Source organism: Camelus bactrianus, chromosome 17 (genome assembly GCF_048773025.1).
Source record: "Camelus bactrianus isolate YW-2024 breed Bactrian camel chromosome 17, ASM4877302v1, whole genome shotgun sequence".
Lineage (NCBI taxonomy): Eukaryota > Metazoa > Chordata > Mammalia > Artiodactyla > Camelidae > Camelus > Camelus bactrianus.
In genome coordinates, this window is record NC_133555.1 from 18866878 (window position 1) to 18889950 (window position 23073).

A 23073-nucleotide genomic window follows, 5' to 3' on the forward strand; every position below is an offset into this window, starting at 1 on the left:
ATGAATAAAATCCTAGACCAGGCAAGCTGATTATTCAGAGACAAGATTGAATGGGAAAAAAAAAATCTATTTGCATTTGTGGATGGTTATCTAAATAGCAACAAAATTCTAAGCAAACTGTAATATTAATGAATGTTCAAATCACTTCTTGACTATTCTCAGAAGTTACTAAAGCATATTTCTTTTATTCTCTTAATGAGGCTGAGAGCTGCCTTCATTATAGACTCTCTAGGGCTATTTAAAATCTAATTAAGGCTTGATGGCTGTTACAGACTGTTTGTGTTCCTCCCCCCCTCCAGGCCCCACCTCCGCCAAATTCATATGTTGAAGCTGTAGCCTCCAGGCATGAGTGTATTTGGAGACAGGGTCTATGAGGTGATAAGAGTTAAATGAAATCATAGGGTGGGGCCCTAATTTAATAGGGTTAGTGCCCTTAGGGAAAAAAAGGAAGAGACCAGAGTGCACTCTGTCTCTGCCATGTGAGGACACAGTAAGAAGATGGCTGTCGCAAGCCAGCGAAGAGAGCCCTCACCAGGAGTCAGCTTGCTCAGCTGCCCCAGCAACCTACCACACACCACGTGACTTAAAACAGACACTGGCTCCTCGCAGTTCTGGAAGCGAGAAATCCAAGATCAGGGTGCTGGCCGATTCGAGACACTGAGCAACAGGCAGGGCAGTCACTGAGACAGAATGGAGGATGAGTTCACCAGGTACCCTCCTTTCCGTGTGGCTAGTCCTTACCCATCAGGGGATGTTTGACCTGATGGTGCTTATGTGCAATTGGAAATGAGAGAAAGGATAGCCCTGTGAAGTCTTCCCTGTCTTCACTCTTCTGCTGACTCGATGCTGAAGCCCCATACTACTTCACTGACACTGTAATAACTCTCCATTCTTATTTATACTGTTGTAGACAACTAAGTACCTATGGGAAATCAACACTCTTCTTGTGAACGTTTAATTAGGTTTATAGCTGTAACTAAGTCTTTCATATTTATGTTTTCTTCTGGAGTGGACTGAAAACTTTCTCTCACGCTGGTGGTTGATTGTCTGGGTACTGGTGTTGCTTTTTATGTATTTTACAAATGAAACTTTGCCTTAGTATTTGTTCTTACCAGCAGTTGAATTTTGACAGGGAAAGGCTAGAAAAAAAAATTCAACATAATAGAGAGGTTATGTTGTGCAAGGCCTGTCTTTATGGATTAAAACTCTGAAATATGGAATATTTTTAAACAACCTATTTTAATGAGTAGATGAGACTTCTTGTAATTCATAGAACAATTTATATATAAATGGTGTATCTGAAAATCATGAGGGTGCTCGAAGGTGCTTGAAAAACTTGCCTTTCATTAATAATTTCTAAACATTGCCTCCACAATCTTGTTTATATTGGTTTTTATCAGAGCAAAACTAAGTCTTTCCATCCTGGTATAACCAGAGTTGGTGTATTAGTTATCTATTGCTTTGTAACAAATTAGCCCCAATCTTAGATGCTTAACACAATCCACATACAGCTGACCCGTGAACAGCAGGGGTTTATACACAGATTTTCTCAGTAAATACGTACCAAAGTACTGCATGACCCATGGTTGGTTGGTTTAATTCACAGATGTGTAACCAGTGATAAGGAGGGCCAGCCTCAGATTTTCAACTGTAAGTTTCCTCCAGAGTGGGTGTTGAACAAGGAAGCGAGTACACCACTGTCTTTGGTAACCTAACTGTGAGAGACAAACCATCACTTCTGACGTATGCTACTGGCACTGACACAGAGACCGATGCTGACCGTGTGGGAGGGAGTTGCTTACAAACTCACTGACAGGACTGTTGGCAGGAGACTTCAGTTCCTTGCCACAAGGGCCTCTTCAGAGGGCTGCTCATGCTGTGGTTTCCCTCGAGTGATCCAGGGGGCACAGAAAGAGAGTGGCCATCTAATTTTGGAAGTGACATACCAACATTTCTGCTGCATAAAGACCAACCCTGGTACCACGTGGGACGGGACTGCACAAAGGAGCAGGTAGTAAGAGGCAGGGATGACTGGGGACTGTCTTAGATGGTGGTTGCCACAGCTGACGTGACCTTGAACAGAATGGCAGACTCACTAAGTGGAATTACACACTCAGGTCCAGCCACGAGAATGGGTCCACTTACTGTTAAGCTACATTCTCTCTCGGTTTTGCAATCTTCTGATAATCTTCCAATAAATTCTCTTTTGATGAAGTGAGCTCAGATAAGTTTCTGTTGTTAGAACAAAAGACTCCCAACTGGTAAAATGGATTCCAGTGTAAATTAAATTATTTTCTATTTGCTACAGGACGATGAAGGGCAGGTTTCTCATTGCTGGTGATGGGAGATACAAATATAGAATTGTGGAGGGAGTAGTGAGAACCTGTGGTGCTAGGCTGGGATTGCAGATCTCAGTGTGGACTGAAGACTATACATACACACTTTGTAGATCTCTCTGCCCTTTCAGCCCCTAATCGCTCCCTGGTAGCAGTGATTAAACCTTTGTGCCAAGATCTTGGTCTCTAGATCTGATGCCCCACTAAAAATAATCAAGACTCCTTGGAGAAAAATGATAAGGGCAGGGAAATACAAAAGAAGCCTGGCACATCTTTTGAGCCAGAAAGTTAGTAAGATCACAAAGAATAATGGCGATATGTCAAAATGACACAGCTGCTGGTATGAAGGGTCTCTTCCTGTCTGGATCTGAGCTAATTTGAACATTAATATAGAATTAGTTTTGCGACCATCAATATGAATAATTGGTTCAGGTGGGAATCGTCAATGGATGCTAAAAATTGTGGGTAACAGTTTGATGAAAAATGGGGGTATTTACATAGTTTCAGTATATCTCCCCTTAAAAAGCTTATTAATTGTTAAGGGCAAACTAGTAACTTTAGAAATGGAGAAACCTGGCAGACACCACCGTCAGCATGTGATTCAAGATAACAGCACCAATAGCGGGACAAATGGACATTATGTGGCTCCTGATATGATGCACTGAGAAGAACATACATTTTGAGGGTAATCTGCTAAAAGTGCGTTACCTGACTCTAATCAAGAAGAAACACCAGACCCACCCAAACGGAAGAACTTTCTACAAGGAAACTGACAAGTAGTCTTTAAAAATGTCAAGGTCAAGAAAAATTCTGAGGAATAGTTTCTGATTAAAGAAAGCTAAAGAAACATGAACTAAACATAACGTGGGCTCCTGTATTAGATCCTGAGCAGGGGGAAAAATGACTCTAACGGACATTTTTGGGATAGTTGGTAAAATCTGACTATAGAATATGGAATAGCATTGTACTAGTGTGAAATGTCCTGAATTTGTTAATTATGTCAGAAAATGTCTTTTTTCCCCTTAGGAATCACACATGAAATATTTAGGGATAAAGGAGTATCATGTCTGCAACACACTGTCAAATGGCTCAGACAAATATAGGAAAGAGAGTGAATGATAAAGCAAATGAGATCACATGTTAATTAGGGAATCCAGGTAAAAGGTCCTAACAGTTTGCTGTGGCTGCTGTGACGGATTCCCACAGATTTAGTGGTGTGAGTCAGTTGGCCAGAAGTCTGGCACAGTGCGGCTGGTTTCTCTGTGCAGGGTCTCATCACTGGTAAAATCAAGGTATCATCAGGACAGCATGCCTTTATGGGGGTTCTGGGGAAGAACCCACTGCCAAGTGCCTCCAGGTTTCTGGCAGATGTCAGTTCCTTGTGGTTGTAGGACTGTAGTCTCCATTTCCTTCACCTGTGGCTCCAGCCAGCCAGCACTGATACTTTGGGTCCTCCTCATGTTTTAAATCTGATTTCCTCTTGTGCTTCATCCCTCTACTTGGAAGAACTCCTGTCGATCACATTAGGTCAGTGTGGGTAATCTTAGTAATTTTAATTACATCTGCTAAATCTCTTTTGACATGTAAGTAACATAACATGACCATGGGTGTGATACCGGGGACTGAAGTTCCTGGAAGCCAAACTTCTGTCTACTTCAGATTCATAGGAGGCTTTTTTTGTTTGTTTTTTTTGTTTTGCACTATTCTTGATACCTTCATCTAAATTTGAAACAACATTAAAACAAAATGTTGTAAAGATTTATAAACATGGTACACGGAGCTGGAAAATGTAGTCATGGCATCGTTCATACTCTTGGTAGTTTCATTTCTTACTAATGGCATTGGGTCTGTTTTTCTCCCTGAATGTCTACCAGGTCACCACCAAATCAAGCAAGGGACCTGTGAGGTGGTGGCTGTGCACAGGTGCTGTAACAAGAACCGCATAGAAGAGCGATCACAAACTGTCAAGTGTTCTTGCTTCCCAGGACAGGTTGCTGGCACAACGCGAGCCCAGCCTTCTTGTGTTGAAGGTAAGATCTTCCTGGTCAGGTTCCCCGGTGCTGTGGAAGGGCTCTGTGCCAAAGAGCTTCTCTACCTTACTGTCTTTGCGACTCAAAAACAAACCGCAAATGACAACAAAAAAACTAGTATTTTAAAAAACTTATATATACATATATTTATAAATATATATATATATTTAATTGAGTTATAGTCAGTTTACAATGTTGTGTCAGTTTCTGGTGTACAGCACAATGCTTCAGTCATACATGAACATACATATATTCCTTTTCATACTCTTTCCACCATAAGTTACTATAAGATATTGAATATAGTTCCCTGTGCTATACAGTATGAACTTGTTTATCTATTTTATATATATTAGTTAGTATCTGCAAATCTTGAACTTCCGATTTATCCCTTCCCACCCTCCCCCCCCCCCCCCCCCCCGGTAACCATATGTCTGTGAGTCTGTTTCTGTTTTGTAAATAAGTTTGTCTTTTGTTTAGATTCCACATGAGTGATATCATATATTTTTCTTTCTCTTTCTGGCTTACTTCACTTAGAATGACATTCTCCATGTCCATCCATGTTGCTGCAAATGGCATTATTTTATTAATTTTTATGGCTGAGTAGTATCCCATTGTATAAATATACCACAACTTCTTTATCCAGTCATCTGTCGACGGACATTTAGGCTGTTTCCATGTCTTGGCTGTTGTAAATAGTGCTGCTATGAACATAGGGGGGTGCATGTATCTTTGAATTAAGGTTCCCTCTGGATATATACCCAGGAGTGGGATTGCTGGATCATAAGGTAAGTCTATTTTCTTTTGAGGAATCTCCATAATGTTTTCCATAGGCTGCACCAAACCACATTCTCACCAGCAGTCTAGGAGGGTTCCCTTTTTTCCTCACCATCTCCAGCATTTATCATTCATGGACTTTTGAATGATGGCCATTCTGACTGGTGTGAGGTGATGCCTCATTGTAATTTTGATTTGCACTTCTCTGATAATTAGCAATATTGAGCATTTTTTCATGTGCCTATTGGCCATTTGTATGTCTTCCTTGGAGAATTGCTTGTTTAGGTCTTCTGCCCATTTTTGGATTGGGTTGTTTGGTTTTTCTTATTAAGTTGTATGAGCTGTTTATATTCTGGAAATCAAGCCCTTGTCAATCTTATCTTTTGCAAATATTTTCTCCCATTCCATAGGTTGCAGGGCAGTGTCATTTTTAAAGGGACATGTAACTCCATAAATTTTTGGATCAGTGAGGTTAGTTATTAATGATGTCTCTCAAGAGTTTCCAGTGAGGAGTTCCTTTCCTGGACACTCAGGAAGATACGCTGTGATTCCTTCTCGCCCAGCTGTCTCTCCAGATATCCCCCATCGGAGCAGTTGCTTCCCTAGACATGCCATTCTCCCAGCTCCTAAACTGAGAAAATGAGCAACCTTGTTTTCTCACCTCATGTTGAATGTTACAGACTAATATTTTCTTTGTTTCTAGTAAACTATTTTAACAAACATTAATAAAAATATCTTTTTTTGGAGCAATTTCCATGAGAATAGTTTGGGATCGGGTATCGTTCATTTGTTGTTTCCAAATCCCCTAGCAGAGTAGCGTGGAGATGGTTTAGAAAGAAATGAAGGAATGGTGATGGTTGTAGGTGGAGGCCTGGGATTGATCCCTTTCCGTGCCCCTGCCTCCTGCCAGCAGACACCTTGTTAGAAACAAGCATCAGTCCCCAGGGAAACAGATACACGAGGTTAAGCCTTGTAGAAGTTTCTCTACAGTGGCGTGAAACCTCCCTGAAAATAAACACTTCCAGTCTTATCTGATGCATGTGTAAAGGTCAGCCGTTAAAACACATACACACATTCTTCCCTCCAGAATCATACGAGCGACAATAATAGCTGACTAGCCGCATCCCAACGAAGACACAACTCTATGGGCCATAGGGTGTGCATGTGTGGTATAGACACTCAGCCGCCTTTCAAGCTGTAAAGTGAAGGCAGAAAATTCCCCATCTATAATTCCTCATCAGAAACCCTGGGGGCCAAATATGTTGCCAGATTCAGATCTTATCAGGGTAACAGTGCGTATACCATCTTTCACCTGACAGACCCAGTGCCTTCTCCGTTTGCACCCAGTAGTCACGGAGAGTAATATTTATACAGTTACATATATGAATATTCATGCGGAATGGGATAAGGCGAGAAGAACCTCATGTTAATTCAAGTCAGGTTTTGCTGCCATCCTAAGGAAGTAACTGACATGTTTAGAGCTTTTTGGATTTGGCGATTGAAGATAAAGGATTGTGGACCTATTTGGGAAAAAAAAAGATGAAGATCTTTAACATTAAAAAAACTTTGTTAATTTCCTATCTCCCCAGCTGGGGCAGTTTACTATACATGTTCCCTGTCACTGATTCCAAATCATACGCATTCTGCCTCCTTGCTGTCTCTCAGATCAGTCCTCTGTCTCTGCCCCGCTGGCACCTCCGCAGCCTGGGGGCCTCATTACATTTTGCTGGGCTTCCCACTCTCAGTCTTCCGATGTTCACCCTGTAGCCAGAATGGTCCTTCTACAGAAACAGAACCCATCATGTCACTCCATGTTTCAAACCACACTTCAGTGACTTTTCACCGTCTTTAAAATGAAACCCGCAATCCTGGCCATGGCTTGGCTGATGAAGCCTTGCATCATCTGGTTCTGCCCACCAGGTGCACCCCACCAGACTGGCGTCTTCTGTTCCCTTTCGGCTCTGCGCTTCACCTGTCTGTATCCTTTGCCTGGATTGTTGGCTTCATCCCCACCACACACACTGGTCCACTCTCCTTTCACACCTCCTGTATGTTCCTGTATTTCTTCCGACCCCCCCAGTTCATGACTTGCATCTCATTTTGCTGTAGAAGCTCGTTGAATGTGTGCCTTCCCACTAGCCTGCAGGTTGCTTGAGGACAGGAACGGGGTCTCCTGTTTACATCTCCCCCGACTGGCTGCTGCATTCTTCTCCTGAGTTCAGTGAGCTTCTTTATGACTATCACTTTAAACTCTTCAGCTGGTAAGTTACTTACATCCATTTCATTTAGTCCTTTTCCTGAGGTTTCTTCTGGAAAGGTGTTTCTTTGTGTCCTCATTTTGGCTGACCTTCTCTATGAGTTATGTCAGCTACGTCTCCCAGTCTTAAAAGAGTGGCCTTATGTGTAAGGTGCCCTGGTGTGGGGCCTGGTGGCACGATCGCCCTTGCTCATCAGAGCCACGTGCTCCGGGGGTATCACCAGTGTGGGGTGCGCGCCTTCCTGCAGTGGCTGGGTCTTGATTGCTGCAGACATGCCGGTGGGCGGGACTAGCCCCAAGCTGGCTGGCTGCTGTGGTTGGCCTTGGCCGCTGAGCAGCACGTGTCTGCGTGCGACTGGTCTCTGCCACAACTCGCTGTGAGGCCTGATCACAACTCTTGTGGGTGTGCTAGTGTGTAGGGCTCCCCAAGCGGGAGCTGCTTCAGAGGGACACCGGTGCTGGCCAAGGTGGACTGCTGGGTGGGGTAGAAGGTGGGAACCATTTTGGAGGGGTGCTGCTAGCAGCTGAGGTCACACCCCGGGGAGGGTAGGAGCCACTTTGGAGGGCTGAATACTGCGGGTAGGGTCCTCAGGGGAGAGCAGGGGGATGCGCACAGTGTCAGCTAGGTAGATGGAGAGTGACAGGAGTGGTGCACATCGGCCAAGGGCCAGCTGGTAACAGCAGAGTGAAAAACACGGTTCCTGCCAGCAGTTCTGTCCCTGGAGAAAGTTCCACCAGATCCCTAGCCCTCTGGCACATGCCCTAAATTTAGCTCGTGAACCCTTGTACAATACAGGTACTTGTTAAGCTGCTGCCTCTGCTCAGGGACTGGGGGTGTGTGAGTCTGTGTGTGATCCCTGCAGAGTGGGTTCTTAGTCTTCTCCAGTCCTCCAGCTCTCCTGCATGTTAGCCCCACTAGTTAAAAAAAAAATATATATATATATAGTATTATTGTGTATATATATTTATTTATTGAAGTATAGTCAGTTACAACATGTCAGTTTCTGGTGTACAGCACAATATTTCAGTCATACATGAACATACATATATTCATTTTCATATTCTTCTTCACCATAAGTTACTGCAAGATATTGAATATAGTTCTCTGTGCTATACAGTATGAACTCATTTATCTATTCTATATATATTTGTTAGTATCTGCAAATCTTGAACTCCTACTTTACTGCTTCCCACCCTCTTCCCCCCAGTAACCGTAAATTTGTTTTCTATGTCTGTAAGTCTGTTTCTGTTTTATAAGTTTTTTTTCATATTCCACATATAAGCAGCTCATACAACTTAATTAAAAAAAAAAAAAACTCAATCTAAAAATGGGGAGAAGGCCTAAACAAGCAATTCTGCAAAGAATACATGGCCAATAGGCACATGAAAAATTGTTCAGTACCACTATCAGAGAAATGCAAATCAAAACTACAGTGAGGTATCACCCCACTAGTTTTTAAAGCCAGACATTCTAAGGGCTCATCTTGCTGGTGTGGGTGTGGGACCCCTGGGCTGTGGGACCCCCCTCACGTGGGGCTTGGACTCTTTGCTCCTCAGCAGGGAGTCTCTTTGACAATTGTTTTAACATCCCTTCCTGTGTGTGTCTGCCCCTCCTATGCGTCTCAGTGTGCCTTTTCTTTATATCCTTAGTTGTAGAAAATATGTTCTCCTAGTCTTCAGGTCATTCTCAAAAATAGTTGTTCTGTATGTAGTTGGAGTTTCGGTGTGTCCGTGGGAGGAGGTCAGCTCAGGGTGTTCCTCTTCTGCCATCTTTATCTGGAACCAACACTGTCTCTGTAGATTTGAAACTTTGACAGGAACTCATGATTCATAAGCTATATTTATACTGTGTGGCCTAGAACATTTGGATATAAAAATCTTATGTCTAAATAATGTTTTACCACACTCAAAGCAGTTGCGGGTAGGGTAGCAGAATTAGCATCTTTTAGTAAAGAAATTATTAATATCTTACTGTAAACTAGCTAGTTTAAAATTTTATATATGGGCAAAATCCCTTTTGTCTACTTCCCTAAGGGTAACTATCTTTATCTGTTGGGTCAATATATTTTTCCATATATTTGTGTATTTAAAATAGGTCTGTAGAAAATGGTAGATTTCCATAGGAGTGCGTGTCTTAACAAATGGCATCCCATTAGATGTTTCTTAGTCCCGCGTGCTTTATTCCCCTCAGTATTAGGTTGTGGAGATCTGTGTGTGTTAGTACATAATGACTTGTTTTATTAAAAATTGCTCCATACTGTTCCATCGTATGGCTAGGTTATAATTTATTCAGCCATTCTTCTGCTTAAAGGCATTTTGGTTGTGTCTGTGGCAAAGGAAACAGACTCATAAACTAACTCAATGACTTGTCTACTATCGTAGGACCAGGAAGTGATGGATGGAGACCAATTATTTGGTGTGTGAGCAGAGTCTGTAGAGAACTTTCTGTGCCGATTCAAATGTTCTTTCTGTGTATCTCCATGTCTATATGGGATGATGGATATGTGTCCATTACCACTGGTAGCCACTCCACCATGTGTGGCTGTAGAGCATATAAGATGTGACTAGTTTAAATGTAAATGGGAACTTGTGACTAGAAGCTGTTATATTGGACAAAGCAGGAGAAGCTTTATGTAAATATGTAATTTTAATGTAACATTTATGGCCAAAGAATACCAAAACTCTGAAAGATGGGAGTGTGACTGTGTCCTGCAATTTATGTCCCCTGCACCTGGCATACAGTCGGTGTTCAATAAATGTTTATTGGCTCAAAGTCACTGAGGAGGCGTAGGAAGTTGTGGTTTAGGCTAGGCAGGATGTGTGTGTGTTTTCCTTTCTCCCTGATCTTCTATTCCTTACCAGAATGTGCTTTGATTAGGGCTTTTTAGCTTCACCTGCTTAATCCTCATCCTGTATAATTATGCAGTATCATGCTGCTTACTGGCACGAGGGAAGACCTAGCCTCCGCCGATATGGTCCTCTTATCTTATTTGTCAATAAAAACAGAGAGGATCTGAAATATAAAATTCACTTGAATTTACATTTAAATTAAAACAAAGGCGAGAAGACATTGGCGGGGGGCGCTAATTAATGTGAGTATAGAAATTGGAATATCTTTATGCATTTTTGTTAATCCACACCACAGATACTTATCTGGTGTTTTCATTGCTTCTCCATAAAATGATGGCTTTTTTAGCTAGAAAGGGAAAAAATCAGCTGTTTTGTCCCCTCCCATCAAGCTTTTTTGTTCTAATTGACATATGAAATCCCCCTGAATTATTGAAATGTGTCTGTAATACACATTGGGGATTTGGGAGAAGAGATGGGGGAATTATTTGATTAAAGCTATGATTTCTTGGATCTTAAAACAGAAACTATTTAGCTGGTAAGCATTCTTCCTTTTGAATTTTCTACTGGCATATTCAGGGCTGTTTTGTTGTAGGAACTGTATTCTACCCATTTATCAAAATCCATCTCTATAGAGATAACATGGAATAGTTTCATGATAAAGTGAGATTAATGTATAGTACCATGAAGGTTAATTTATTTTGTCAAAGAGAATGCTTTCTAAACATTGGGTTTAAAAATGATTAATAAGACAAAAGCGTAGGAGTGGAAGATGGTTATTTTTTAAAGGTTTGTTTTTTTTCTGTCAGTGATGCTAGAATGTCTTTTCTGAGACGTCACATTTCGCTTAGTTAAGGACAAGAGTTACTGCTCGTCCTGCAGACAGCTTTCATGGCCTTATGGATCATGTGCTGATACACTGTGTCTGTCTTTAAGATGTGAGTTCACAGGTTTTGTTACTGGCTGTGTTCTCTGTGCCACCTCAACGATGAAGCAGTCTTCTGAGTGGTTTTTACTCCGCGGTGGTCAGGTGCATGACAGCGAGGTATCCGTTTAAAAAGCACTTTGGGAGTTGGAAGGACATGCCCTTTGCATATGTTGGTTCATTCATCGAGTTTTAATTTAGCACCTTTGTCCCTGGCATGACCGAGATGCTGGAGGGTGGCATGATAATTGGACTCCTTGAATTAGGTGATTCCTAGAAGCCTAGAGTTTACTGGGAAAGACTGACAAACGAGCACGGGAAGCCGTGGGCCTGACTTCAGCAGGCAGGAGGGGACGAGGGAGCACCCGGGCGTGAAGTGCACGAGCGTGAATGGGGCAGACTCGGGAAGAGGGGGCAGCCCGTCTGCCCTGGAAATGGTAGGCGACAAAGCAGGAGGTGTAAACAGCTTGACGTTAGAGGTCTTAGGTCGAGTCCAATTTTAGGACTTAATGCCTGCCTTCTGGGGCTTTTTAATCAAGGAGAACCCAGAGTCTGCCAGTAAGGGTAAGAGGTACTGAGAAGAAACTTCATGTGAAATAGCCTGAGATGTCTGAGAAGGAAAACAATGTGATCTCTGAATTTGACAGGTCCAGTAGGGTTTCATGGTGGGTCTGGGATTAGCCAGGATTTTTGTGTCTGTGGAGGACAGAGAGAGGGGACATGCAGACATTAGACTTGTGTCATGGCCCACAGTGGAGGCGGGGAGGGAGACATGGAATAGAGGTGACACGGTGTTTACTAGGAACTAGTGCTAGTTTCCCCAGCCAAAGCTCTGATGGGGTCTGATGAGCCAGCACAGGGTCTCACTCTGGGCTGAGTACCTGTAGGCGGTAACTGTAGACGACCGCAGATCAGCGTTTCTCAGCCAACGGAGATCTGCTCCCCCTTGGGGACATCTGGCAGTGTCTGGGGATACTGCTGGTTGTTGTGCCGGGGGACAGGGCGCTACTGGCATCTAGCAGGTAGAGGCCAGGGATGTGGGCCGTTTTCCTACAGCGAGGAGTCAGCATCTGGCCCCAAATGTCGGTCGTGCTACAGTCGAGAACCCCTGCCTCAGACTCTCTGCTCCACGTGGATGCGTTTGTGGGAGACGGTGTTGGGCTGAGAAAGTCTATGCACACTCACCTAAGGGGAGTGTACTTTGTGCGCCATTTGTGAAATGAGTGAACAAGTGGAACATTCTTTAAAAAGGCCCTGTAACTACTGCTTTTATGCACGTTACCCGGGTCCGGCTGGAATCGAATTCTTCTCTTAAATAATAAGAAATAGAAATTGGCGAGGCTTTCCCCCTACCTATCTCAAAAGTTAATAAGTGGTGTAATTTTTAAAGAACACGGTGAGTGTCTCGAAATAACAACGGTAAGTGCAAAACAGCTGAAGAGAAAAACATTAAAATCTCAGAGCACATTCTTGTGACTGTTTCCATTTTCTCGAGGATGTATATTCTAGGAAGACGTGTTCTTAATCTTTCTGTCCGTAGTTTCAGTGTAAAAATACGCTTTTCTTTAGAAAAGCCTGAACTCTGTAAATACAACCCAACTGAATCAACAAATGAGAGACCAACTTGAGAAGTGAGCCTGTCAGTCTTATTCAAAGGTGAGCTTGTCTGAATAGCTATATAAATACATGCTGTGTTTTAGATGACGGAGTGGTATTTATTTGGGACAAGGCATGGGGGAAAAACTCCTCCATCTGTTTCATACAAGAGGGTATAGAAAATGCACCAGCAGCGAAGTAGCTACTCCATCACGTTACATTTTCACCTAAAAAACATGATGGAAGGCACTAGTTGCTGCCGCAGAACCAGGGCTTCACTGTTTTTTTGTTTGTTTTTCATTTCCTTTCTGCATAAAACTAGAAATTTGTTATAGCTTGGCAGCTTGAAGACAGGGACTTTTTGTGTGTATTTTCCTAAGTCAGGAAGGCATGGGGCTTTTAAAAGAATTTTATAAATAGAAGTGACAAGACACTTTCTCATTTAGAGTGTATTACGGTATTTTGTAACAGGAGGAGAAAAATGTATCCCTCCTACAAACTGGTCTTCCTGTGGAGACAAGACTCAGTGAAGTGGGCAGGTGTTCTGTATTTTAATAGAATCCTATTTCTGAGTCCTGGGTCTCAGCTCCCAGTCCTACGCAGGGTGCGCTCACAGCTGGGACTTCTGGGCGCCTTCAGCACCTTATTCACTGTCAGGTCAGACCCTCCGTTGGTTTTCGCCGTAGCTGTGAGTTCCTTAGTCCCTCACCCTTCACTCCTAAAGGAATCTGAAACTTACATTTTGGCTCCGGTGATGGCGCTTACTGTCTCCCTTTCCTGCAAGAACATTTGGGATGAAGTCTTCCGTAAAGAAAACTTCACTCTCTATCAAGTGTCTGCCTGCAGGGCCCTCCCTCAGTGGGTTCTTCTCTCACATAGGAACACGGTGTATTTCTGACAAATAGAAATAATTTAAATTCCAGGGCAGCATGCTATTTGAAGGCGCCTATGGAGATCTGTCTTTCAGATTATCTCCCTGCATTTTCCAGTTAAATGAAAGGACAGTGACATGATCTTATAAGGGCTTGATCGTATATGTTTCTTTCCCTCTTGTGTTTATGTAAGTAAATTACATTTAAATCCTAAACAAAATATTAGCCAAATAATGCTTTATTTTCTTTCTAATTAAGAAATGGCATATTTTTCTGTGATGGATGCATGAATCCATCATTTTTTCCCGCCTCAAGCTCCTTTTCTAGATTTGGCATCGGATTATCTTGGATTCCCAGGGGTCCAGTAAGGAAGGACTAGCACTTCTCTGCTATGAGGTTGTGATAAACTTTCCTCTGTAGGGAGTTTATTCCCAGATTTCTCACCTCCCTCTTTTGGTCTACTCCCTCAGAGTAATGATTCAAAAGAATGGATGTAGTAAATTCTTTCATCATCCTCTACCAGACTCATTCCTCTAGGGACACAGATTTTCCTGCCTTATTGCACTACCTTCCTCAGAAACTTTCCATGGCTCCCTACTGCGTAGAGAGTCAAGTCTTGAGTTGGTCTTGACAGCCCCTCAAGGTTGCTCCCCAGACCACCCTCCTCAACTGAACATCCCTCGCTTCCTTGCTGACCCCTCGCCTCCGCCCCAGGGTTCTCCTGCCTTCCAGGTGGCCACTCCCTGTCTCACTGCCCCTGCTGCCTTCCCTCAAACCCATCACCAGCCCCCGTCAAGGCTTCTTTTGAATCATCCATGTAGCTCTGAGACCTGTCAAGAGTACAGAGGTTTCCCCTGCTGATCGGAAGCAAGTTTGTGTGAGGTACAGTTTTAAAGATTAAAAAAAAAAAAAGGTATTTCAAATGTAGCTTTAACTCTGTGTAAATATAACAAAGCTCTGTCAACATTTATATAACTTGTCCAGTCCTGCAGATGGTATTTTAAATTGAGGGCTGGGAACTGTGTCTTACCTTTATATCCACTTGGGACCATTGCAAGGTATTCAGAAAAAAATGAACGACTGGTCAGCGCTATGAATACGGTCAAGTCTATGTAGCACTGATTAAACTGTTACTGTAAACTGTGATCTAGGTGGAAAGACAGATGGATAGAGAGGAAGGGACTCTAGATTCAGTTACCTCCTCCCTGACTGCACACTTGGTGGGGAGCTCTGGGTTTTGTTTCTAGAAGCATCTGCCACCTGGTCTTGCTTCTGAAGGTGGTTGGGACAATCACAGGGTAGATCATACATAAAATTGTACGGAGCTGTGTCATTTTCAAGGCACTTTTAAGGCGAGATGGCTGTGTGGCTGGGGGCTGAAGAGAATGCAAGTTTCTCTGACTTGGCCCCAGTGCGCCCACCCACTCCAGGTCAGTGTCAGGCTCTGCTCTGTGCTGTTCTCCATGCTGGCACCTTCTGATATAAACAGCAAATGGTTGCTGTAGGTCACAGATCTGCCTCACTTAGGTCCTACTGGTCTGGATGGGGCTAAATGGATAGTAGCTCAGTATTCGGCCAGAATCTGGAAGGGTGGCTGCATGCGGTGAAGACGCAGCATGTGGTCACTTCGGCCAGCAATGGAGCCATCCTGTGCCCTCATCGTGCCACGCGGCATTATTTGCCTGACAGGAGGAGTTCTGAGCGCCCTGTCTTGCTGTGTTACTGTTTGTGGCTGCGTATGCACAAGGAGTTGTTTCCAGTAGGGATCTCTGGTGTGAGGGAGGAGTACCTATGAAGGGTTAACAGGGAGGCGCCGGCGTTAGCCTGCCTCCGATCAAATGCAGCTTGGCTCCTTGCAAAATGCGTGACTTTTCGCTGAGTCACTTAATACCACTGGGCCTCCATTTTTCTCTTCTTGATAAAAATGCAGAAAAAAAATCACATTTTTTACCTCAGTGTTGCAGTAAAAATAGATAAGCCTAAACGTCTTTGGAGCATTTTCTGCTGTGTCTGGCCCTCCAGAAAAAGTAGCTAGGAGGATTTACAGGGATACCTCGTGTTCCTGAACTTCACACATAACTGCGTTTTTGCAAATTGACAGTTTGAGGCAACTCTGCATCGAGCAAGTCTAGTGGTGACATGTTTCCAACTGCGTTTGCCCATTTCATGTCTCTGTCACATTTTGAGAATTCCTGCAATATTTCAGACCCTCCATCAGCAAAAAAGAATATGACTTGCTGAAGGCTCAGATGATGGTTAGCAATTTTGCGCTATAAAATGTTTTTTAAATTAAGGTATGTACTTTAGAAAAAAAGATATAAGGCTCTCACACCTTTAATAGACAACATTATAGTGTAAACGTAACTTTTAGATGCACTGGGAAATCATAAAATGGGTGTGACTCGCTTTACTGTGGTAGTCTGGATTTCTCCAGGGTATGCCTGGATAAAGACCTTCTTGGACTTGAGTTTCAAACTCCTCAGGCAGCGGTAGTTTGAGAAGAAACACATACCCCGATGGATTTGATTCAAAGTGTTGCTGTGTCACCAAGAAAAATAAGGTGAATCTACTCCTACCCCCTGAATCCACACACACCACCCCGGCTTTGGATTCTGTCCTGTACCAGCCTGCTGGGTGGGCTCTCCTGTGAAAATCCATCACAGTCCTTTTTGTCCTTTGAATTTAGGGGAATAACCAGTCTAGTTGGTGGTTTTTCTTTACTTCTCTTCATCTGCCTACAAACCCAGAGGGCTGGGGTGCTACTTTCTGCTTCACGGGGTGAAAACGCCCATCATTTTCTTGGAAGACTGCTGTGGGGATGGTGAGCTAAAGGGAAATGGAAATCGCAGTGGAGCTAATGAGTCTAGGAAGTTGGCACGGGAGGGGGTGCCAGGGTCCCCCATCCTCACTTTGTGTCTAGTCGTTGACTCAGGTGGCTCCCCACCGCTTGCTGGAAAGGCATGGAGCGATAAGCACCTCATGTGATGGAAACGTTTTCTGTGTTTAGTCTTTGCTGTTGACAACACGGTATCAGCGTCCACCGTCAGCACCTGCAGCCAGCGACGAGGAGCACGATGATAGCTAACGCTTTCCGACCACAAAGCAGACTGGCCCAAAGTCAGACAAGACTGCCACGTGGATTGGCTTTCTCCTCTTGCCCTTCTTTAGCAAAGCTCTATTTTTATCCCCCTTGTACAGATGAAGAAACTGAGGCTGAGCTCACAATCGCTAATCCAAGGTCATTCACAAACTTTATCAGTTAGCCAACCGCAACAACAGAAATAACTTTGTAAAAGTAGAAGGCTGGTTGGATTAAATTTACTTACAGTGAAATCTTACGAGCATCTTTGAAGCCAGCATACTGATCTGTGGTGAGCTTTAGGTTGTCCGTATGTGGAGGAAGAAAGTGTCACAAATGTTATCTGGCCTTTGTTTTCCAGCTTCCATCGTGATTCAGAAATGGTGGTGTCACATGAATCCTTGTTTGGAAGGAGAGGATTGTAAAGTCCTGCCAGATTACTCAGGGTGGTCCTGTAGCAGTGGCAATAAAGTCAAAACTACAAAGGCAAGTACAGACGCAACACAACTGTCATTTACAACCTCAGCACGTGGCTCCCTGTGGGGGCCTCCCCCTTCATCTCATGGCACCATCAAGACGGCAGCGTCATTTTAGGTTGACCAACCTGCTTGGGCGGGGCCCTCCGAGAGTTTGGCCTTTTGAGAAGCCCATTTCACAACATCACCCTTACTTACTGCCAGATTTTATAGAGCAGTGATTTCGTGGGGGAACTCGTTATTTTAGGCAGGGCCACTGAATTCATTTCAGCTCCTTCACGGGCTGATTTAAAGAAAAGGTTTCCGAGTTGACAGTCCCATGTATAAAACAGCATGGCCACAGTCCACCTCCCGATGAGTTACTGAAACAGAAATACCTTGTGCCTGGGAGGAGATTTAATGGTTGAATTCTCTAATTCAAGCCTTATAAGTCAATAGCTTCCTCCCCGAATCATGCTCTCTCCAGGGCTGTCTCTGAAGGACTCCACTGTCTGCCCAGTTTTTGAGTCAGAAATACAGCTTCTCCCTCATCTCCCCCTGTCCAGTCTGTTATGTTTGTCTTTGGGGCTGTTCCTCCCCACTGCCTCCACGATCCTGCGTCACCACGGCTACAGCCCCCGTGCATCTGCCCCCGCGTCTCACTGGATGATTGAGGTTGCTCCCCCTTGTCCGCTCTTGACCCCTCCAGCCTGTCCTCTGTATGGTGGCCACAGGCACCTCTGTGAGCCGCAGGTCTTCCAAGCTAGTCTACCCCCACGTCTTTCAGTGGCCTCTCGGTGTTCCTGACTCAGCTCGCCCCTGTCTGGCCCTCAGGAAGTAACCTGGCGAGCTACCTTCCTTTCTTGTTTCTGCTCTAACCCCCTGGCCTTCTGCCAGTCCTTCTTACACAGTCACGTTGTATCTTCACTGATGAGATTCACGGCCCCGTATCTCTAAGCATGTGCTGTGGTAACATTTTACATGGCCTGCTATACTTACTTGCTTCATCATGACAGTTTTCTGTCTAGGAGGAGAGCTGTGAAGTCAGGGCCCCTCGCTGTTTCGCTGACCCTCATCCTCCCAAAGCGAGCAGAATGTCTCCGTAACTCTTTCTTGAATGAAAATAAAACGGGTCATTCTAGGGTTATAATGAGCTCGACATATTGGATTGGAATGACTGTTTCGTTCTGGATGCTGTCAGCTTTAGCCCCTGAGGAGGTATAATATCTCTTGAATAGTTCCTTGTCTTGCTTACATTTTCACCTTTATGAGTCTTTTGAATTACCCGAGTTCTCAATCATCTTCAACCACTGAGGTCAAGAGCAGGTGAGTCCCCCTGTGTGTGTAGAGAGAGATTTATTCTATAAAATTTGTTTATTGTAATATTTACATATAGTGTCATTAACAAAAGAGTAAATCTAGACCATTATCGAATCAAAGCATATAAAATAAATCTTTATAGTAAGTTTTTAAATAAATATGAATTTTATCTACAGGTAGCTAAAAATAGCTAGATACAACATTTATCATATCCCAGATTATCAATAGGATAGAGTTAACTGATTATTATAATCCAGGTAAAATACTCTCAAAATAAAGAGCATTTTAACAATTCCTTGTCAACTAACTTATCCTTGTTAATGATAACTAGGTTAAAGGACCAGACATAGGCTTTTGTATCCAGGACAGCAGAAGTTCCTGGAGTCATTGGTTGGTGGAGGATGGAGGTTAAACCCTCCCATCTTTTTTTTTTTTTTTAAACACTCCTCTTCTAAAGCACTCCTCAGCAACTTCTAATCTATGGAAACCCACGTGTGCTTTTTAAGAAAACCCTGCCTTAAGATAATTCCACTTTCCTTTCCCAGTGGGCTGCCTGCCGCCCCCTCTTCCCTAACCTCTTCCTAAATCAATCTTGGACTTGCCAGTGAGCTACAATCTTCTATCCATCCATGATAGAAAATTTTCCTTTCAGTCATTTTTCTGGCAGACTAAGAAATCACATTTGGGGAGATTATACTTGTACTGATTCTTACCTATAAATATGAAATAAGAGCACGAGCCCCAGGCAGCTGTGCTCCAGGAAAGACCGCGCCGTCTCCTGCGCCAGCAGCCCGCTCTGTATTTATGTGCCGTTAGCGACGGCGTTTGCAGGGAGGCAAGCCTTCAGGGGCGTTCGGGCTGCGCGTGCTGGGGATGTAAGTTTGCTCTTGCTAAATCCTCAACGGTAGTGACATTTCAGTTAGCACTTCGAAAAGTTGTAGAAGCATAATACCGTTCCCCCAGCCATCATGAGACTTTGCTGTCTTTTTTTTTTTTTTCCCATTAGCAATACGGCACTGGAGAATAATCTCGATGTCATAAAACTTTGTTTCCTTTATTAATCCAAGTCAGCGCAACTTGAACTGCATAAAATATTTTACATCTTTATGGATCTTACGCACATAGAGTAAATTCACCCGTGGCGCTGTGACTGGCATCAGTGAAGAGCGTGGTGCCCACGGAAGCTCTTTTTAAAAAAAAAACAACTGACACTGGACCTCACCCCACAGGTGAGACAGCTGTCCTGTAAAGGCAGAGCAACTGCCTCCCTAGAGGAGGGTATTAACTGTGTCACAAAGTAGTTGCCATCGTGCTTAACTGTCCATGCACAGCAGCGACAGCACACAGAAAGGCCGAAAAATAAGATTGTCTGCAGGAAGCCACCTATGTCAGAATTTTACTTTCCATTTCAATGCAAATGTGGAAAAGTTAGCAGTCCACTTGAGATCTTAATAGCCTTAGATGAAGGGGGGACAGCAGAGGGGACAGTACCCAGGAAGGCTGGCATTGAGTGTCTCCTGCTTGTAGAGTGTTCAGTATCCCTGGAGAGGCTGCAGCTGCTACGCTGTGGGAGAATATAACTAACTTTCTGTCATCCTGCCTCGGTTTTCCTTGATTTAATTCCGAGTTTCACTGCATTCTCTGTGCTAAATCAATTTTCTGTATTTGAGTTGCCAGTTGTAACTGGGCAGTGTCTTTGCACCAAAGGCAATGATTTGCCAGCTTTTTGTTGTTTGCAAATAGAAGCAAATCACACTGAATTTCAATAAGTTCTAGATTTTTAGATTTTTAAACGTTGTTATTCTAATAACAGCCACTAAGGGTGAAGAGGTAGCTTTTTAGAGCAGTAATTCTCAGCGAGGGGCACTTTTGCCCTCATGGGGACATTTGGCAATGTGTAAAGGCATTTTTCATTGTTTCACATTGGGGAGGGTGGTTGCTATGGGCACTGTGTGGTTAGAGGCCGGCAATTCGGGTGAACATCCTATAATGCACAGGACCGTCCCCAAGACCAGAGTCCCAGAGGCCCACATGTCAGTAGTGCTGAGGTTGGAAAAGTCTGCTTTATAGAATAGTGGATTTTTTCCAGTAACCTACCTGATTCTATTACTTCATCTTTTTCTTCAAAGTTTCTATTAACTGTCTAAATGTTTCCAGTATTTCGTATTGAAAAACTAGAGGGAGGGGCCAGCAAGCAAACAGTGGGCCTTCCCTTCACTTCCCTCGAGGTCCACGGTGACCAAGTCCTTCTGGTGTCTTCCTCACGCGACCCTCTAACTGACACCTTCCTTTCTCTCTGTCTCTTGGGCTGCCGTCCCGGGTCATCCTCATCCTCCCTACCACAAAGGTAAAAACAGTTCAGTGGTATCAGTGGCTACAGGAAACTCATTTTGAGAACTTGTGAAAAACACAGTTTGGAGCCTCATTCTAGGCTAGTCTGGGAAGGAGGTTAGAAAACCATACCTGAAAGAAGTTGCTCTTAGGGTGACTGTGATGAGCACAGAGTGTGCGGGAACCACTGGCTTTCCAAACTCCCCACCTGCTCTCTCTTCTTGCCTTTAACTGGCCTACCCTTGGCTTTCTGTGCTGCCAGAGCCCACCCTCTGCCCAGGTTTCTCCCTGGTTAGGGACCATGGATGGATCCCCGTTGGTTACTGACAGAATATATGGACTAGAAGCATCCGGGGATGGTCCTCTACTGCCGCTCCCCGAATAGGCCGCGTATTTCCTTACCCGACTGCCGCCTCTTCATCTCTTCCCACTTCTGAAATTGTACGTGTCCGTCAAGGTCGAGCTGAGATGACTCTAATCCTGAGGTCTTACCTTCCCTGCTCCCTGTGGCCAGACCCTGAACTCTCAAGGGTACCCTTGTATGTGAGAGTGGAGCGAATGCTGACATGCTAGCAACATTTTATCCAGCAAAGTAACAATGAACCTTTCATGTACAATCAGCAGAACAAAAATTTTCCAAGAAAATAAAGCTGTGAGTCTCTTACTATCCAAAGCTCAGTGCAGACAGGCTTCCAAACGTGCTGGGCGTGGAGCATGAGCTTCCTCCAGGGAGAAGCTTTGAAGGATGACATCCTTGGTGTGGACTGACCCCTGGCCAGCTGTACACATGGTGGAGTTTTAGAGAGATGCACAGAGGATCCAAAAAGAGCTGACATGACAGTAGCCAGCACTTCCTGAGCACTATGCACATGACTGGCACCCGGCCACGTGCCTCACCTAACTCATTCCTTCGTCACTACGACTGCGGGGGGCAGGCATTGTAGTCTTCTGTTTAGCAGAGGAAGAACCTTAGAGAGAGACAGCCCTCCCATCTCAGAAAGTCTGGTTGCTCAAGCCGAAGGCCCTGGGGTCATCCTCAATTCTTCCTTCTGTTCCATCCTTTATTTTATGTGTCACAAACCCTGCTTGCTTCGTCTTTCAGCACTTCAGCCAGAGTGACCCCTTTAAGTTGGAAGTCCGGCCCTGCATCCCTTGTCTCATCTTTGCTCTTTTCCTGACTGAGGCACAAAGCCCTTGCACTCCCCTCTCCCTGCAAAGTTCTTTTGCCAGGCAGTCAGGGCTCCCATCTTTGCATGAAATGTTTGCACAGATGTCTCCTTCCTTGACCACCCTCTAGAAAATGGTAGCCCTCTACTCTGCCTGCCCCAGTACTTTTCTCCATTATGTCACTGTACTTTTGTCCATAGCACATCACCTTCTGACAGACTATTTACCTGTTTGTCCAGCTCTCGTCTGCGAGCCAAACCAGCCCTTAGGTCACAGGCCGTTTGAAGGGAAAAAAAAAAAAAAAAGACAAAGAATGAGTTCTACATTTTTATATGGTTGAGGAAAAAAAAAGCAAAAGGCATATATTTTGTAACATATGAAAATTATATGAAATCCTCATGTCAGTGTCTATAAATAAAGTCCTATTGGGACAAAGCCACGCCCATTAGTTGATGTACTGTCTGCGGCCGCCTGTGTGGTGTAAATGCAGAAGTGAGGAGCTGTGATAGTAACTCTGTGGCCAGCAAACTGGAAAAGCTTTATTGTTTATTGTTTTCCAGGAAAGGAATGCCAGCTACTATTCTAGCTCTGTTCCATGAAGACAGGGTTTTTATTTTGTTTGCTATATAGTATCCCCAGCACAGAGAAAAGAGCAGTTACATTGTAGAATGCAGAAATAAAGGCTGTAAGTAAGTCAGAGGTTTGAATAAATACCTGATTACTTCTAAAGCCCAGGAAGGATGAGTATGCGAGCAAATAATGTAATTTACTGTAAAAGCAGTCTCATAATGTAGACATGGTAGTCTTACGCTTTAGTTGACCTTTCCCTAGCTGGTATATGGACGATCTAACCTGTAAAATTTCTTACATGATGATGAATTCAAACTAGAGAAACTGCAAGTCTGTTTTCTTAGATCAGAAGTAACCTGGGTGCCTAAACATGGAAGAAGCAATAAACTCCTCAATGGATGTATTTTTCCAGTAAATACGGTAGCTTTGTGAAATAACCTGTTTTTTGAACCTGAAAGTTAACCACCTTAAAAAAGGAGCAAAGGTGACTACAAGACAGAAAAAAATGTACTTT

The 23073-nt window shown here is 43.8% G+C and overlaps 1 protein-coding gene and 1 long non-coding RNA gene across 3 annotated transcripts in view; one reads left to right on the forward strand and one right to left on the reverse strand.

Moving 5' to 3' along the window:
- TAFA4 (TAFA chemokine like family member 4) overlaps positions 1 to 23073 on the forward strand; it is a 147697-nt gene that overhangs the window by 122336 nt on the left and 2288 nt on the right. The window contains exons 4-5 of one of the 2 annotated variants that reach the window (XM_074344497.1): positions 4211 to 4366; positions 17078 to 17202. In XM_074344497.1, coding sequence (XP_074200598.1) covers positions 4211 to 4366; positions 17078 to 17202 — 281 coding nt within the window. The remainder of the gene's footprint in view (positions 1 to 4210; positions 4367 to 17077; positions 17203 to 23073) is intronic. The other variant, XM_010951953.3, reaches the window with a different exon arrangement.
- The window catches only part of LOC123615967 (uncharacterized), a 98316-nt gene continuing 92412 nt past the window's right edge, over positions 17170 to 23073 (reverse strand). Inside the window, exons 2-3 of the long non-coding RNA XR_006723824.2 lie at positions 22217 to 22253; positions 17170 to 18507 (exon numbers count right to left, since the gene is read on the reverse strand). This is a non-coding gene — a long non-coding RNA (uncharacterized LOC123615967). The remainder of the gene's footprint in view (positions 18508 to 22216; positions 22254 to 23073) is intronic.